This window comes from Bombina bombina, chromosome 1 (assembly GCF_027579735.1).
Source record: "Bombina bombina isolate aBomBom1 chromosome 1, aBomBom1.pri, whole genome shotgun sequence".
Classification (NCBI taxonomy): domain Eukaryota; kingdom Metazoa; phylum Chordata; class Amphibia; order Anura; family Bombinatoridae; genus Bombina; species Bombina bombina.
Window position 1 is genome coordinate 1323963699 of NC_069499.1, and position 18773 is coordinate 1323982471.

At 38.5% G+C, this 18773-nt stretch overlaps 1 protein-coding gene across 1 annotated transcript in view; it reads right to left on the reverse strand.

The window, feature by feature from the left end:
• Window positions 1-18773, reverse strand: part of ITFG1 (integrin alpha FG-GAP repeat containing 1) — a 923141-nt gene that overhangs the window by 547910 nt on the left and 356458 nt on the right. The window contains exon 8 of the mRNA XM_053719386.1: window positions 9511-9572. Coding sequence (XP_053575361.1) covers window positions 9511-9572 — 62 coding nt within the window. The remainder of the gene's footprint in view (window positions 1-9510; window positions 9573-18773) is intronic.

Sequence of the window (18773 nt, forward strand, 5' to 3'; positions counted from 1 at the left end):
TAGACAGATTGTGACTGAATTTTTACTGCGCAAAAAAGCGCTAAAATAGGCCCCTCCCACTCATATTAGAACAGTGGGGAAGCTCAGATAACTGTTTTTATGCAGAAAACAAAGATGGCCATGTGGTAAAAATCATGCCCCAATAAGTTTTATCACCAAGTACCTCACAAAAAACGATTAACATGCCAGTAAACGTTTTAAACATACATTTTAAAAGTTATGAAGTGTTATTAATAAGCCTGCTACCAGTCGCTTTTACTGCAGTTAAGGCTCATACATTATTTCAGTATTAACAGTATTTTCAGAGTCAATTCCATTCCTTAGAAAAATACATTCAGTGTACACACACTCATCAGCCTAATACCAGTCGCTATCACTGCATTTAAGGCTGAACTTACTTTACAATGGTATCAGCAGTATTTTCTCAGTCAATTCCATTCCTCAGAAAATAAATTACTGCACATACCTCATTTGCAGGGGGGCCCTGCATGCTATTCCCCTTTTCTGAAGTTACCTCACTCCTCAGATGAGAAACAGCCAGTGGATCTTAGTTACGTCTGCTAAGACCATAAAAAAAAACCAGGCAGATTCTTCTTCTAATGCTGCCTGAGAACAAACAGCACACTCCGGTGCCATTTAAAATAAACTTTTGATTGAAGAAATAAACGAAGTTAAAAAACACCACAGACCTCTCACAGAGACCTATCTTTAGTAAGGCTGCAAGAGAATGACTGAATATGACATGTGAGGGGAGGAGCTATATAGCAGCTCTGCTTGGGTGATCCTCTTGCAGCTTCCTGTTAGGAAGAGATATATTCGATAAGTAATGGATGACCCGTGGACTGACTACACTTAACAAGAGAAACAGCACACTCCGGTGCCATTTAAAATAACAAACTTTTGATTGAAGAATAATTAAGTAAAAACTCCAACTCCTCTCGCGACCTCCTTCTTTGTTGAGGGTTGCAAGAGAATGACTGGATATGACATGTGAGGGGTGGAGCTATATAGCAGCTCTGCTTGGGTGATCCTCTTGCAACTTCCTGTTGGGAAGGAGAATATATCCCATAAGTAATGGATGACCCGTGGACTGAACACACTTAACAAGAGAAAGGCAAAGTGTAAGATTCATCCATTGCTTACTGAAATCCTAATATTGTGTGTGAGAGGGAGCTGGTTATCTTAAACACCAATGACACAATTGTGGTTATATTGTTTATAAGAGACCTTATATCGTATACTTCTGACTATTAAAAATCTCTATTTGAGAGAGATCAAAATATTCTATATGAGAAACCTTATATAGTATACTTCTGACTATTAAAAAAGTCTATTAGAGAGAGATCAAAATATCCCAATCTAATAACACAGCATTGATAATTTATATATATATATATATATATATATATATATATATATATATATATATAGTAAGCAGGGGAAAAAAAAGAGCACTCCACAGGACTTTTAAATATAAAGCACACTTCACTGCGTAAACGTTTTCGGACGCACTGTCCGTCCTCAGACTAATAAGTGTGTTATAGTCTGAGGACGGACAGTGCGTCCGAAAACGTTTACATAGTATAAAGTGTGCTTTATATTTAAAAGTTCTGTGGAGTGCTCTTTTTTAACTGTTTACTGTGCATATACGTTTGGTGCACCCGGGACCTCAGTCCGGGATACAGGAGTGAGGTTTGTTCTCGTTCTCTCTCTCTCTCTCTCTCTCTTTAATAAGCACTACATGCAAGTGCTAAACTTCCACATAGAATAAAACTCAGGGACGTCTCCCTTTAGCATATACAAATTGCATGCAGCTTAAATTTTGTGTAACCACCTTGTTCCAAAATTAGTTTAAAAGTTTAATGTGTCCTTTTTAGGATCCCATTTGCATAAAAACAATAACGGTAAGAAGCAATAAAGGACATATTTACCTTTTTAACTAATTTCGAACAAGGTGGTTACACAAAATTTAAACTGCATGCAATTTGTATATGCTAAAGGGAGACGTCTCTGAGTTTTATTCTATGTGGAAGTTATGTTTTTTATGTGCATAGAATAGCACTCACATGTAGTGCTTAATAAATATATGTATTATCAATACAGTGTTATTAGAATGTGATATTTTGATCTCTCTCAAATAGAGTTTTTTTAATAGCTAGAAGTATACGATATAAGGTCTCATAAACAATATAACAACAATTGTGACATTGGTGTTTAAGCTAACCAGCACCCTCTCACACACAATACTTCTACCTCATATCTTATTGGAACTTTTTGAGAAGGTTCCTAGAGAGAGGCTTACACCCCCTAGCGCACCCACTTCCTAACGACCCCATTACTGAAATCCAAAGGCATACGTGTGTAAATTTATACATTTTACTTCCAACCCATGCAGCTCTTATAGGTGATGCTACACTCACAGCTTAGACTGCTTGATTTGCAATCAAGATAACAAGCTCTATACATCTTGATATTTATCTCTCTTTAAAGCTCTGATTATTCTTAATGCAATCAAGTGTGTTCTCCATAGGGAAAAGGGCTGCAACTAGCAGTTATTCCTTTAGCAGACATAGCAGATACAGCAACGGTATAAAATACACAGGGCCTGTAGGCTACAATGAAGATTTAGTCCTCTGGAATAGCTTTTTTTCTTCATATACCATCATGCTGACAAATTAAATGACAGTAACTCCTTACAACAGCTGACAGCACAACGGGATTCCTGTTAACATGCACATTAGGGCAGACTGATTGGTTTAATTGGCAGACATGTGTGAAAAATAAACTGAAGAATCATTAGCCACTGCTACTTTTGTCAGTGCCTGTTCCACCAACTTATCCAAATAGTAATACAGATTATTATTATTGTTTTTGTTATTTTCTAGTACATATTAATAGGATAAGATGCACCAATATCTTGTTTGTTTGTTGCTTTGGATAAATGTGTTTTAGTGTAGATTTTACCTTAACCTGCTAAGGATAGTTTTATCTTATAGGATTTTTTTTGTAAATGTATTTCTTTAAACTCAAGTATCAGTTGTACATAAACACTAAGGGGCTAATGATCTAAAAGTTGGCGGTTCTGATGTGGTTTTTTACACTGACCCCCGCAGGGGCTACCCTGGTGGAATTATCTTAAAAAAGGAGTCGTCCCTGCGAGTGGCGAGATGTCTCCAACAGAAAGTAATGGAGCTCGCTAGAAACTGAAACTTTGCTGTGTAGGGCGAAGTTAGCAGTGAGCAGGAGGAACACTTTAAAACTAAAATCCTGCATAAAAAATGAATCACATTTCCCTGCTTTCTGCGTATTTTGTAACAATCTCACCAGGTTTTGGTTTGCGAGAAAAAACAGCGAGATCCGTAAAGCGGAAATGTTTAGATAATTAAACTGGGATTTAAGAGACAATTGCATACAATTCAGCTCATTTTACGATAAAACAAAAATTACACTTTGTATTTTATAGTCCTAAGTACAAATTTCTATGTGTTTTTTGCACAATCGGTGTACTAAAATTACAATTTATGCTGTGCATTTTTAATATGATTTATTCTTGTGTAATTTACATACAAATTTTATATTGTTGATAAAGGACGATTTTTGTTGAACAATTTTGTTCCGATTTTTGATGCACTTTAATAATAAAAAAAAATTCAGAGTAAAAAGTGACTTTAGATAATTTCAACAGGGAAATAGAAATACTGGCGAGCATTCTTAAATAATCTCTCCAGCCCAAAGATCTTTAGATAATCACACCCTAAGGGCCAAATGATCAAAAGTGCTCCAGTATGAAGAGAAATTATAGTGAAGAATTCCCATAAATAGTAATAGACCTCTCTGGGATAGATAACTTCACCGGGGAGAGTGAAGTAATTAGGGGAGTACCTGGCAATGATATAAAAAGTCTCAGATTGCAGCAAATACAAATTAAACTGAACGGTTTCACTACAAATTGACTTGCTTCTAGCTTAGTACCCATTACTTTTTTGACAGTTAAATAAGTGCAATTTGAATTTTTACAGCTGACAGATAAATCTAGGAGATCTGCTGGTGTAAAATGCTTGGAGAATATCATGAGAGTTGTGAGATTTAGACACACAATGAAAACTTCCCTGTCCCTCCCACTTTCTGAAACTGTCAGGCTCCTTTCTTATATTAAAAATACAAAGTGCAATGTAATTTGTTAAAGATACACAGAAATATACAAAGTATGATCCTAAATGTTAAAGGGATATGAAATCCGAAAATCTTATTTTGTGATTCAGACAGAGCATGCAACTTTAAAAAAAGTTTCCAATTTACTTCTATTATCAATTTTTCTAGGTTCCAATGGTAATCTTTGTTGAAGATATACCTACTAGGTGTCTAGAGCACTACATGGCATGAAATAGTGCTCTTGCCAATGGATAACATTCTTGCAAAACAACTGCCACATAGTGCTCCAGACACATGCACACGCCTGAATTTATAGCCCTGCTTTTCAACAAAAGATACAAAGAGAACAAAGACAATTTGATGGTAGAATTAAATTGGAAAGTTGTTTAAAATCGCACGCTTGAAATTCTGAAAGAGGAATTTTAGGTTTCATGTCGCTTTAAAGTTACACAGAAACTTTCAAAGCATCAGAATTTGTAAAATTACAATCCTACATACACTGCTGTATACAGAATCTAACTGCATTAAAATACAAAATATAAAGTGCAAGCTTAAATGTGATATAAATTAAATGACCAAATCTGAAGTCTAAAGTAATTTAAAATAGAAAGTGTAAATGTAACATGCCATGCAGTGCTATATTGGACTTGGCTTGTCTCTCCTTCACATACAGAAATGCAGGGAATGCCCCTTAGAGAAGTATAGTAAAACTTTACATTTCTAAAATCTTATGAGAGATGGAGTTTTTTTTTAGATCATATCATAGATGTGAAGAGCTTTACATCATCTGGACCTAATTCACTTATTGTTTCAATACAAAGTTAAACAGCTTTAAATGGAAATTGTAGTATAAAAATGACATGCTTTGAACCATTAAGACAGAGTATGTAGTTTTTACACTCCTTGCCTCCAAGGGGGTTAAGCACAGAGAGTTCTGCCATGCATCAAATCCCCTTTTATTTGACATGTGCTGCTATGTCTGTTACAGAGGCCATTAAGTTTTCTTTTTCCACCTAACCTGGTCCCATCTTTCCCAGAAAAAAAGTGACATGAAAAGTCTAATTTTTAAAAATAAATAAATAATAATAAAAAAAACTTTTGTGGTTGCAGTGCCTGATTCTTGGCATGTACTGTACCATAACTGTATTGCACATATATATAATAATATATAATAATAATAATAATTTGCGATTTATATAGCTCTTTTCTACCTGTGAGATTTAAAGCACTTTACAAATATACCAACATAAGACATAAAAGTTAGGAGTTTCTGAAGGTCAGATAAGCGGACTGAATGCCTGATGGAAGAGGTGGGTCTTTAGCTTTTTTTTAAAAGTCTGTAAGGACGATGTCTCTCTGATTGCGTACGGTAAAGAGTTCCAGAAAGTAGGGGCAGCGTGGCCGAATGCTCTGGAGCCTGAGTTTGTCCTTATTCTTGCCACTGAGAGGAGGGATGTGTTGGCTGACCTGACCTAAGAGAACAGGATGGGATGTAGGGTGTCAGGAGCTCTTTCAGGCACTGTGGGCCTTGGTTGTTTAAGGCTTTGAAGGTCAGAAGGCCAATTTTAAAATATGTTCGCCATTTAATTGGAAGCCAATGCAGGGAGTGGAGAACAGGTGTTATGTGGCAGGAGCAAGTATGATTGGTCAATAGTCTGGCTGCTGCGTTTTGTACTGTCTGAAGGCGCTGGAGTTCTTTTTTTGAGAGGCCCAAGTAAAGTGCATTGCAGTAATCTAGCCTAGAGGATACAAATGCATGGATTAATGGTGGCATATCATCCGGTGGAATTAAGTGTTGTATCCTGGCTATGTTTTTCAGATGAAAGTAGGCAGATTTTATTACGGAGGAAATCTGCTGTTTAAAAGATAGTCCAGCGTCAATCAGCACTCCGAGGTTTCGTACCTTTGCTGAACTAACGAGTTTAGAACCCTCAAGCTCCAGGCCAGTTGGGTGACCGTGGGATATTTTTGATGCCCGGGGTCCCCTCACCAAGAGTAACTCTGTTTTGTCCGGGTTCACTTTGAGACAGCTAGCATTCATCCATTCTATGAGGTCTGTTAAGCAATTGTTTATGCGGCATGCTGGGTCTGTAGTATCTGGAGCAAAGCAGAAGTAGAGTTGTGTGTCATCAGCGTAACAATGATACCTTAGGCCATGTCGGTTAATGATGTCCCTCAGTGGTAGTAAGTAAATTGCGAATAGCATGGGAGACAGGATAGATCCTTGTGGAAATCCGCAGGCCAATTCTGTTGGTGCTGATGAGCTTGATCCTGATATTACTCTCTGTGATCTACCAGCGAGGAAAGATTTAAACCAGTTAAGGACTGTGCCTCCTAGACCACAGATGTACTGCAAGCTCTCTATTAGAATCCTATGGTCAATGGTGTCAAATGCAGCTGAGAGATCCAGGAGGATTAGAATTGAGTAATCACCTTTGTCTCTTGCCATGAGGAGATAATTTAGCACTCGGACTAGCGCTGTTTCAGTGCTGTGGCGGCATCTGAAGCCTGACTGGAAAGGATCGAATATGTTTAGGCGTGATAGATGGGCTTCCAGTTGAGTTGCCACTACTTTTTCAATTACTTTTCCCAGAAATGCGAGGTTGGATACTGGTCTGTAATTAGTTTCTTTAGGAGTGGTTTTACCACAGCTTCTTTTAGAGGATCTGGGAAGTCTCCTGTTTTTAGTGAACACTGCACTATTTTTGTGAGGACTGGGGCGAGTGTTTCAATGCATCCAGATATGAGCTGAGTTGAAGCAGGGTCTAAGTCACTTGACCTCACATTTTAGTCTGACATATGAATTGCGGTTCCTTGCAAACCTGGGTTCGATAGGTGATGGGGAGGAGTGCTATCTAATAAGAGAACTAAATGTGCCGTTGCAAGAAAAAAGTGCAAGGTGCAAACCTTGCAGCTTCATAGCTGGCTAGTAGTCAAATGGTAGTCAAGTAAGGTCAAATGTGTAGCTGTAGAAAATTGGCCTCCTTTTCAATCTAATTATATAACATTCAATATAATTATATATAATTAAAGGGACATTAAACACTTTAAGATGGTAATATAAAATGATAAATTGTATATATAAAAAAACTCTGCAATATACTTTCATTATTTATTTTTGTCCTTACTAAAAGTTTACATTTATTTTGTCAATATTTAAACAGCTAATGAAACTTTAAAAAAAACATCTACAAGTTATTCTCAGAGTAAACTTTTCTTTGAATGCATCATTCTATCTAGCATTTATTTAGTGTTTAATGTCCCTTTTAAGGATTATATTTAAATAGTTCAAGAGATGCTGATTCCTGAAAGCTGTTTGGCATAATTGTAAATAGTACCAGGGTTCAGACCCTGCAGTTCCATTTAAAAAAAGCTTCAGTCAGAGCAAACATTACCCTGAAATGCTTATTCTTATGTATGAAGAAATATTAAGATTGTCTGACAGTAAGGTTCAGTTCAAGATTACATTTATTACATTTTCATTTAGTAGTTTTGGAGTTAAAGGAACAGTAAATTAAGTGTAATATTTTCTTTATATATTTTGCCCCTGAAAATGTAGCTCTCAAATTTCTCATTCTTAGAACTTGAAAAGCACCCTGCTGACTTTTTATGGCTAAACATGCTACATAGCTGTCCCTAATTGGATGTAGTAGCAAAACAATGTACTAGAAACATAGACACAAAGAATTTGACGGTAGATAAGAACCAAAAAGGCCCATCAAGTCTACCCATATTACATGTTACTTTTTCCTTAGGATAGCCTTATGCATGTCCCAGGCATTTTTAAATTCCTTTACAGTCTTTGTGTTTACAAATGGAAGTTCATTCCATGAATCCACCACCCTTTCTGTAAAAAAAAATTCAGATAGAGCGTACATATATAAACAACTTTCCAGTTTACTTCTATTATCAATTTTGCTCATTCTCTTGGAATCCTTTTCTGAAGAAGCAGCAATTCACTGTATTTCACTGTATTTTATACTAACTGAACACCTCCTGGAGTGATTACTGGCCTAAAAAAACCCTTAATGACATGTTGTTAAGGAGTTAACATTACATGCTGCAATATGTTGTTAGAATGATCCTATTTCTTAATTTTTTTTAATTTAAATATTTATTTTTAATTTTCAAAACCTGGACACCCTATCCTATACCCTTCTGGTAGTGCATGTTTTCACACCTCATACTAAAATACAGTATATATATAGAGAGTTCAGTTTTAAGTTCAGCACTGCATGTTTTAGCACATACCGTACAACATCCTTCATGGTAACCATTCTGCTCTTCATACAAACCTCTCTAGGAGCAATTCCAGATATGGACCAGATTAACTCACCTACTCTTACTAATATGTCCTATATACTTTTTGCCAATGTTACAAAACTTTTGTATTTGACATGTAAAGTAACCCATCCTTAAATGCTTAAAGGGGCGTAGAAGTCTAAAATCAAGTGTTATGCTAGCGCATGAGATTAAAAGGATGCGAAACCCACATTTTTTTTATCAATTCAGACAGAGAACACAAATTTAAACAACTTTCCAATATACTTCTTTTATCTAATTTGCTTTGTTCACTTGGTATCCTTTTTTGAAAAGCAGTGTTCAGCTAGTTCCCAGTAGTGAATTGCTGCTTCTTCAGAAAAGGATTCCAAGAGAATGAGCAAAATTGATAATAGAAGTAAACTGGAAAGTTGTTTATATATGTACGCTCTATCTGAATCATGAAAGAAAATGTTTGGGTTTAATATTATTTTTAAGAAAAAACTTTCAAGTTTTCTTATATAACTAACACTAAGTCCAAATTAATCATTCATGATTCAGATAGAGCATGCAATTTCCATGTGCAGCCTACACAATTGCTGATTGGTGGCTACGCTCGTATGCGTCTCGTCATTGACTACTAGATTTTGTCAGTTGGGTGTTCTGCAGCCAACCTTACCTTCATCATTAGCCCTTTGCAATAGTGCAATAATAAAATGTTTTCTTTTTACATATTTATGCCCCTTTTAAATGACCTCATTCTCTTTGTTAAACGCTTAGCTCATTTCCAGGAGAGCATACTGAGGTACGTTCAGGAGCATGCATGTGTCTTGAATAATGTATGTAAAATATTGTTACAAAGATTGCTACAGACACTGCTGCCAAACATTGCCCAATACATGTGCCTGCTCCTGAACCTACTTAGGTATGCTGTCATGGAAACAATCAAAGTCTCAACAAAGAATACCAAGAGAGAATAAAGTCAATCTGACAATAGCAGTACATTGGAAAGGTTCCATCGGAATCATGAATGCAGTGATACATACTATAAATACAAAAGGGATATATGCAAGCTAACAAGCCCTACATTAAACTCACCTCATTTCTCCATGTTTCAAACTGAATTTCCTTGGTATCCGACAAAGTAGTGAGAAACAAATCTGCAGAAAACAAGGGGGAGGTTGAATAAATGACAAATTTAAATGTGCAACCAATCTAAAACCAAACAATAATAAAAAGCTATAACATCTCCTTAAAGTGATGTAAACTCCATCTTCTAACCTCATTTCAACTGAATCTATTTGCCCCAGTAACTTTGCATATTATTTTTACCTTATAATGTATATTTGCCATTTTCATCTTATATGTCTTCTGGATTTGCGAGCTCCCACCGACCGCCCCCATCCCCGCCCCCACGGTTGCATACTTTTTATTGGGGCAATTTAACTTGTGCATCCAATCAGATGATATTGCCGACTTCTATGAGAGCCGTTGTTCTGTCGAAAACTCCAAGATGACGTCACTTCCGGTGACTCTTCCATTTTCACTATTTGTATTTGGCTCTGTCTGGGGGCGGGCAGCTGATCCTCTGGCATCCACCTCAAGTAAACCTTGGGGAATGAGGTTTACCCTGGCGGAGGCAAAATAGATAGTAAAGATAGGCGATTACAGTCCTATCTGATTGGCCTGTGTTTCCGTGAGGGACAGGATGCACAACCAATCGGATGTATGGATTCACCGGAAGTGACATCATCTTGGAATTTTCGATGTCTTGGAGTTTTCGATAGAACATTGTATCTAGACGTTCAACGCATGCACATGAACGTCTGCTTCTTCCTACGCGCTTGGCCAATCAGGAGCTCTTAAGGCGCTGAACACCAAGTAAACAATGAATTTCGACACGTTTACTTGGCAGATGTCACTGAACGCCTTGCACATGCGCAATGTGGGATCACATTAGACACGTAGAGCCGGGAGGGGGGGACACGTAGAGCCGGGAGGGGGGGGGTGCAATACAAGTCACTCCTGTGCTTTGTTATTACAATCTGGGGGGTGGGGGAGTGAATTAGCTGCATGGCATAAAAATAAAAACTTAATTTTTCTATAAAGTAAGTAGAATTTCATTATTTTATAGAATGTATAACATAGAAAGTATACAGAGTGTGATTATACTATTCTAACTACCCGGAGTTTACCATCACTTTAAACGGACAGTAAAATTAAATCATTCAGGCAGAGATTGCAATTTTAAACTACTTTCCAGTTCACTTCTGTTATCAGATTTGCTTTGTTCTGTTGGTATCCTTTGTTGTAAAGTTGTGGGTAGGCTTAGGAGCAGTAACTGGGAGATAGCTGAACATATCAAGTCATCCACTGACAAGAGGTTACCAAGCACCAACTAGCTGCAAGTAGGACATTGCTGCCCCCTTGATAAAAGAAGTAATTTAGAAAGTTGTTTAAAATTGTATGTTCTATTTGAATCATGGAAGTTAGTTCTGAGTTTACTGTCCCTTTAAGTGTAGAAATGTTATATCTTTTTTTCTTTTCAGTTATTATTGCATTTTGATTATGCTGATCCAGATGGAGACAAAGAAAAATAGGTATTACAATTGTTTGGATCATGTGGAGACTCCAAATCATTCCTATTTCTCCATGGACCAGCGTTATCTCTATGTAATGTTGTTTCATAACCATGCACACTAGCTCAAGGGCTCATATGTTAAAGTTGTTCATTAAAGGACCACCAAGTACAGTAGAATTGCATAATTAACAAGTGCGTAATAAAAAGACAATGCAATAAAACCTATTCTGAATTTCAAATAAGCAGCAGATTTTTTTTCTAGCAAATCTATTTTTTGTTACATTTTCCACCCCCCTGTATTATGTGACAGACATGACCCAATCACAAACTAGTATACGTATACCCTGTGAGCTTGTGCACATGCTCAGTAGGATCTTGTTCCCCAGAAAGCGTGCATATAAAAAGATGTAATAGTGGAAGTAAATTGGAAAGTGCCTTAAAACTGCATGTTCTATCTGAATAATAAAAGTTCCCTTTATCAGAATCAGAAGACTCCATGGTCTCGTGCAGGACTCTGTACCCCCAGACGGTGGGGTATAACGATAACAGAGTGGAAGGAGACCGCAAGCTAGAGGACCATAGCGGTAAGGATTGCATCTTGCCAGGAACCATAAGGGAGCCACATGATGTTGAGACTTGAAGGGTATTGTTAACCCCTTAATGACCGCAGCACTTTTCCATTTTCTGTCCGTTTGGGACTAAGGCTATTTTTACATTTTTGCTGTGTTTGTGTTTAGCTGTAATTTTCCTCTTACTCATTTACTGTACCCACACATATTATATACCGTTGTTTTCGCCATTAAATGGACTTTCTCAAGATACCATTATTTTCATCATATCTTATAATTTACTATAAAAATTTTTTATAAAATATGAGGGAAAAAATGGAAAAAAAACCCACACTTTTTCTTACTTTGACCCCCAAAATCTGTTGCACATCTACAACCACCAAAAAACACCCATGCTAAATAGTTTCTAAATTTTGTCCTGAGTTTAGAAATACCCAATGTTTACATGTGCTTTGCTTTTTTTGCTATTATAGGGCAATAAATTCAAGTAGCACTTTGCTATTTCCAAACCTCTTTTTTTCAAAATAGTTACATTGGATCACTGATATCTGAATATCCCTCGACATGTATATATTTTTTTTTTTAGAAGACATCCCAAAGTATTGATCTAGGCCCATTTTGGTATATTTCATGCCACCATTTCACCTCCAAATGCGATCAAATACAAAAAATTGTTCACGTTTTCACAAACTTTAGGTTTCTCACTGAAATTATTTACAAACAGCTTGTGCAATTATGGCACAAATGGTTGTATTTTTTTCTCTGGGATCCCCTTTGTTCAGAAATAGCAGACATATATGGCTTTGGCGTTGCTTTTTGGTAATTAGAAGGCTGCTAAATGCCACTGCGCACTACACGTGTATTATGCCCAGCAGTGAAGGGGTTAATCAGGGAGCATGTAGAGAGCGTTTTGGGGTAATTTTAGCTTTAGTGTAGTGTAGTAGACAAAGTATGGATCTAGGCCCATTTTGGTATATTTCATGCCACCATTTCACCGCCAAATGCGATCAAATAAAATATAATAGTCAACTTTTTCACAAACTTTAGGTTTCTCACTGAAATTATTTACAAACAGTTTGTGCAATTATGGCACACAAGGTTGCAAATGCTTCTCTGGGATCCCCTTTGTTCAGAAATAGCAGACATATATGGCTTTGGCGTTGTTTTTTGGTAATTAGAAGGCCGCTAAATGCCGCTGTGCATCACACGTGTATTATGGCTAGCAGTGAAGGGGTTAATTAGGGAGCTTGTAGGGAGCTTGCAGGGTTAATTTTAGCTTTAGTGTAGAGATCAGCCTCCCACCTGACACATCACACCCCCTGATCCCTCCCAAACAGCTCCCTTCCCTCCCCCACCCCACTATTGTCCCCGCCATCTTAAGTACTGGCAGAAAGTCTGCCAGTACTAAAATAAAACATAATTTATGCTTACCTGATAAATTTATTTCTCTTGTAGTGTATCCAGTCCACGGATCATCCATTACTTATGGAATATATTCTCCTTCCCAATAGGAAGATGCAAGAGTCCACCCACAGCAAAGCTGCTATATAGCTCCTCCCCTAACTGCCATATTCAGTCATTCGACCGAAAACATGCAGAGAAAGGAAAAACCATAGGGTGCAGTGGTGACTGTAGTTCAAATGAAAAAATTACCTGCCTTAAAGTGACAGGGCGGGCCGTGGACTGGATACACTACAAGAGAAATAAATTTATCAGGTAAGCATAAATTATGTTTTCTCTTGTTAAGTGTATCCAGTCCACGGATCATCCATTACTTATGGAATACCAATACCAAAGCTAAAGTACACGGATGATGGGAGGGACAAGGCAGGTACTTAAACGGAAGTTACCACTGCCTGTAAAAAACCCTTTCTCCCAAAAATAGCCTCCGAAGAAGCAAGGTATCAAATTTGTTAAATTTGAAAAGTATGAAGCGCAGACCAAGACTCCGTCTTGTAAATCTGTTCAACAGAAGCCACATTTAAAAAAGGCCCAAGTGAAAACCACAGCTCTAGTAGAATGAGCTGTAATCCCTTCCAGCAGTCTCATAAGCTAAATGAATTATGCTTTTTAACCAAAAAGACAGAGAGGCTGCTGAAGTCTTTTGACCTCTCCTCTGTCCAGAATAGACAACAAACAAGGTGAACGTTTGATGAAAACTGTAGTAGCTTGTAAGTAAAACTTTAAAGCACAAACCACGTCCAATATTGTGTAATAGACGTTCCTTCTTTGAGGAAGGATTAGGATACAAGCATGGAACAACTATCTCTTGAGTGATGTACTTGTTAGATACCACCTTAGGAAAAAACCCAGGTTGGTACGCAGGACTACCTTATCCGTACGAAGGACCAGATAAGGAGAATCACATTGTTACACAGATAACTTGGAGACTCTACGAGTCGAGGAATTAGCTACCCAAAAGGAACTTTCCAAGATAAAGATTGATATCTATGGAACAAAAAAGGTTCAAACGGAACTTCTTGAAGAACCTTAAGAATCAGGTTTAAGCTCCATGGCGGAGCAACAGTTTTAAACACAGGCTTGAATCTAACCAAAGCCTGACCAAATGCCTGAACGTCTAGAATACCTGCCAGACGCTTGTGCAAAAAAATAGACAGAGTAAAAATCTTTCCCCTTTTAAGGAATTAGCTGACAACCCTTTTCTCAAAAACATCTTGGAGAAAAGATAATATCCTGGGAATCCAGACTTTACTCCATGAGTAACCCTTGGATTCATAACAATCAGATATTTACACCATATCTATGTTCAATTTTCCTAGAGACAGGCTTTCATGTCTGTATTAAGGTATCAATGACTGCTTTGATAACATCAAGCGTTCAGTCTCCAGGCAGTCCATCTCAGATTGATTCTATTTAGATGGTTGAAAAGACCCTGAGGTAGAGGGACCTGTCTCAGAAGCAGAGACCGTGATGGAAAGGATGACATGTCCACCAGATCTGCATACCAGGTCCTGCGTGGCTACGCAGGCGCTGTCAAAAACACCAAAGCCCTCTCCTGCTTGGTCTTGACCTCCGGAGGAAATCCCACTCCCCCGGAAGAAAAGTCTGACGACTTAGAAAATCCACCTCCCAGTTCTCAACACCTGGGATATGGATAGCTGATAGACAAGAGTGAGTCTCTGTCCAGTGAATTATTGTAAGACTTCTAACATCGCTAGGGAATTTCTGTTCCCCCTTGATGGCTGATGTAAGCCACAGTCGTGTATATTGTCCGACTGAGTATGATGTACCTCAGAGTTGCTAACTGAGGCCAAGTCTGAAGAGCATGGAATATCACTCCCAGTTCCAGAATATTTATTAGAAGGAGGGTCTCCTCCTAAGTCCACTATCCCTGAGCCTTCAGGGAGTTCCAGACTGCATCCCAACCTAAAAGGCTGGCATCTATTGTAACAATTGTCCCATCTGACCTGCGGAAGGTCATACCCTTGGACAGATGGACCCGACATAGTCACCAGAGAAGAGAATCTCTGGTCTCTTGGTCCAGGTTTAACAGGGGGACAAATCTGTGTAATCCCCCGTTCCTCTGACTGAGCATGCATAGTTGCAGCGGTCTGAAATGTAGACGTGCAAACGGTACTATGTCCCTTGCCGCTACCATTAAGCCGATTTCATTCATGTACTGAGCCACCGAAGGGCGCGGATGGGATGAAAAAACACGGCAGAAATTTAGAAACTTTGACAACCTGGACTCCGTCAGGTAAATTTTCATTTCTACAGAATCTATCAGAGTCCCTAGGAGGGAAACCCTTGAGATTGGGGATAGAGAACTCTTTCCTTGTTCACTTTCCACCCATGTGATCTCAGAAATGCCAGTACTACGTCCGTATGAGACTGGGCAATTTGGATGTTTGACGCCTGTATCAGGATGTCGTCTAAATAAGGGGCCACTTCTATGCCCCGCGGTCTAAGGACCGCCAAAGCGACCCCAGAACCTCCATAAAGATTCTTGGGGCTGTAGATATCCCAAAGGAAAGAGCTACAAACTGGTAATGCCTGTCTAGAAAGGCAAACCTGAAAAACGATGGTGATCTTTATGCATCACAATGTGAGGATAAGCATCCTTCGAATCCATTGTAGTCCTCTATTGACTCTCCTGGATCATAGTTAAGATGGTACGAATAGTTTCCATCTTAAATGACGGAATTCTGAGGAATTTGTTTAAGATCTTTAGATCCAAAATAGGTCTGAAGGTTCCCTCTCCTTGGGAACCACAAACAGATTTGAGTAAAAACTCTGTCCCTGTTCCTCTCTTGGAACTGGATGGATCTCGTACACAATGTAAGAATGCCTCCTTCTTTATCTGGTTTGCAGATAATTGTGAAAGGCGAAATCTCCCCTTTTTTTGGGGGGGAATCTTTGAAATCCAGAAGATATCTCTGGGATATAAATTCCAATGCCTAGGGATCCTGGGCATCTCTTGCCCACGCCTGGGCAAAGAATGAAAGTCTGCCCCCTATAGGATCCGTTACCGGATAGGGGTCCGTTCCTTCATGCTGCCTTAGAGGCAGCAGCAGGCTCCTTGGCCTGCTTATCTTTGTTCCAGGTCCGATTGTCTCCAGACCGCCTTGGACTGAGCAAAAATTCCCTCTTGTTTTGCCTTAGAGGAAGAGGATGCCACACCTGCCCTGAAGTTTTTAAAAGGTACGAAAATTAGACTTTTTTTTTTTTTTTTTTTTTTTTTTCCCCTTGATTTAGACCTATCCTGAGGAAGGGCATGACCTTTTCCTCCAGTGATATAAGCAATAATCTCCTTCAAACCAGGCCCGAATAGGGTCTGCCCCTTGAAGGGAAGTTAAGTAGCTTATTTATTAAAGTCACGACAGCTGACCATGATATAAGCCATAGCGCTCTGCGCGCCAGTATAGTAAAAAACAGAATTCTTAGCCGTTAGTCTAGTCAAATGAACAAGGCATCAGAAAACAAAGCAATTGGCTAGCATAAGCTTGTCAAATATATTCATCCAATGGAGTCGCTTAACTGTAAAGCCTCATCAAGAGACTCAACCCAGAACGCCGCAGCAGCAGTGACAGAAGCAATGTATGCAAGGGGCTGCAGGATAAAACCCTGTTGAATAAACATTTTTTATCCATTGGATCTAAAAAGCACAACTGTCCTCGTCAGAGGTAGTGGTACGCTTAGCTAGAGTAGAAACTCTTCTCTCCACCTTAGGAACTGTCTGCCAGAAGTCCCGTGTGGTGGTAACTATTAGAAAACATTCTTCTAAAAAATAGGAGGGGAAGAGAACGGCACACCTGGTCTATCCTATTCCTTATTAAAAAAAAATTTTTAGTAAACCTCTTTAGCTATTGGAAAAACATCAGTACACACCGGCACTGCATATTATTTATCCAGTCTACACAATTTCTCTGGCCCTGCGATTGTACACATTCATTCAGAGCAGCCAAAGCCTCCCTGAGCAACAAGTGGAGGTTCTCAAGCATAAATTTTAAATGTAGAAATATCAGAATCAGGTTAAATCATCTTCCCTGAGTCAAAAAAAAAAAATCACCCACAGACTAAGCATATTGTGAGGTAGTATCATACATGGTTCTTAAAGCGTCTGTATGCTCTGTATCTACCCCCAGAGCTAACTGCTTTCCTTTAATTTCAGGTAGTCTGACTAATACTGCTGCCAGAATATTATTCACCACCTTTGCCATGTCTTGTAAAATAAACGCTATGGGCGCCCTTGATGTACTTGGCGCCATTTGAGCGTGAGTCCCTGAAGCGGGAGTCGAAGGGTCTGACACGTGGGGAGAGTTAGTCGGCATAACTTTCCCCTCGACAGAATCCCCTGGTAAAAGAAACGCTATGGGTGCCCTTGATGTACTTGGCGCCATTTGAGCGTGAGTCCCTAAAGCGGGAGTCAAAAGGTCTGACACGTGGGGAGAGTTAGTCGGCATAACTACCCCCACGACAGAATCCTCTGGTGATAATGTTTTTAAAGACAAAAAATGATCTTTATTGTTTAACATGAAATCAGTACATCTGATACACATTCTAAGATGGGGTTCCACCATGGTTTTAAAACATAATGAACACAGAGCTTCCTCTATGTCAGACATGTTAGAACAGACTAATAATGAGACTAGTAAGCTTGGAAAACACTTTAAATCAAGTTAACAAGCAAATATATAAAACGTTACTGTGCCTTTAAGAGAAACAAATTTTGTCAAAATTTGAAAAACAGTGAAAAAAAAAAAAAGGCAGTAAAGCAAACGAAATTTTTACAGTACATGTAATAAGGTAACAGAGCATTGCACCCACTTGCAAATGGATGATTAACCCCTTAATGCAAAAAAACAGATCAAAAAAAAAAATGACATAGACGTTTTTAAAAACAGACACAACAAACTGCCACAGCCAACAGTGGGAAGCTTCAGTTAACTGTTTCTATGCAAAATTTAAGCCAGCCATGTGGAAAAAACTTAGGCCCCAATAAGTTTTATCACCAAACATATGTTAAAAAACGATTAAACATGCCAGCAAACGTTTTAAATTTTTTTTTACAAGAGTATGTATCTCTATTAATAAGCCTGATACCAGTCGCTATCGCTGCATTTAAGGCTTTACTTACATTACTTCGGTATCAGCAGTATTTTCTTAGTCAATTCCATTCCTAGAAAAATATTTTACTGCACATACCTTATCTGCAGGAAAACCTGCACGCCATTCCCCCTCTGAAGTACCTCACTCCTCAGAATGTGTGAGAACAGCAAATGGATCTTAGTTACGTCTGCTAAGATCATAGAAAAACGCAGGCAGATTCTTCTTCCAAATACTGCCTGAGATAAACAGCACACTCCGGTGCCATTTAAAAATAACAAACTTTTGATTGAAGAATAAACTAAGTAGAAAGCACCACAGACTCTCACTACCTCCTATCTATGTTGAGGCTTGCAAGAGAATGACTGAATATGGCAGTTAGGGGAGGAGCTATATAGCAGCTTTGCTGTGGGTGGACTCTTGCAGCTTCCTGTTGGGAAGGAGAATATATTCCATAAGTAATGGATGATCCGTGGACTGGATACACTTAACAAGAGAAAAGGAATCTTTGCATTTCAATTGTGTTTTTTTTAGCATATTTACATATGCTGCTGTGTAGGGTCCCCCCTTAGTCCCCAACCTCCCTGATCCCACCCCCCAAACAGCTCTCTAACCTCCCCCTCTACCTTCTTGGGAGCCATATT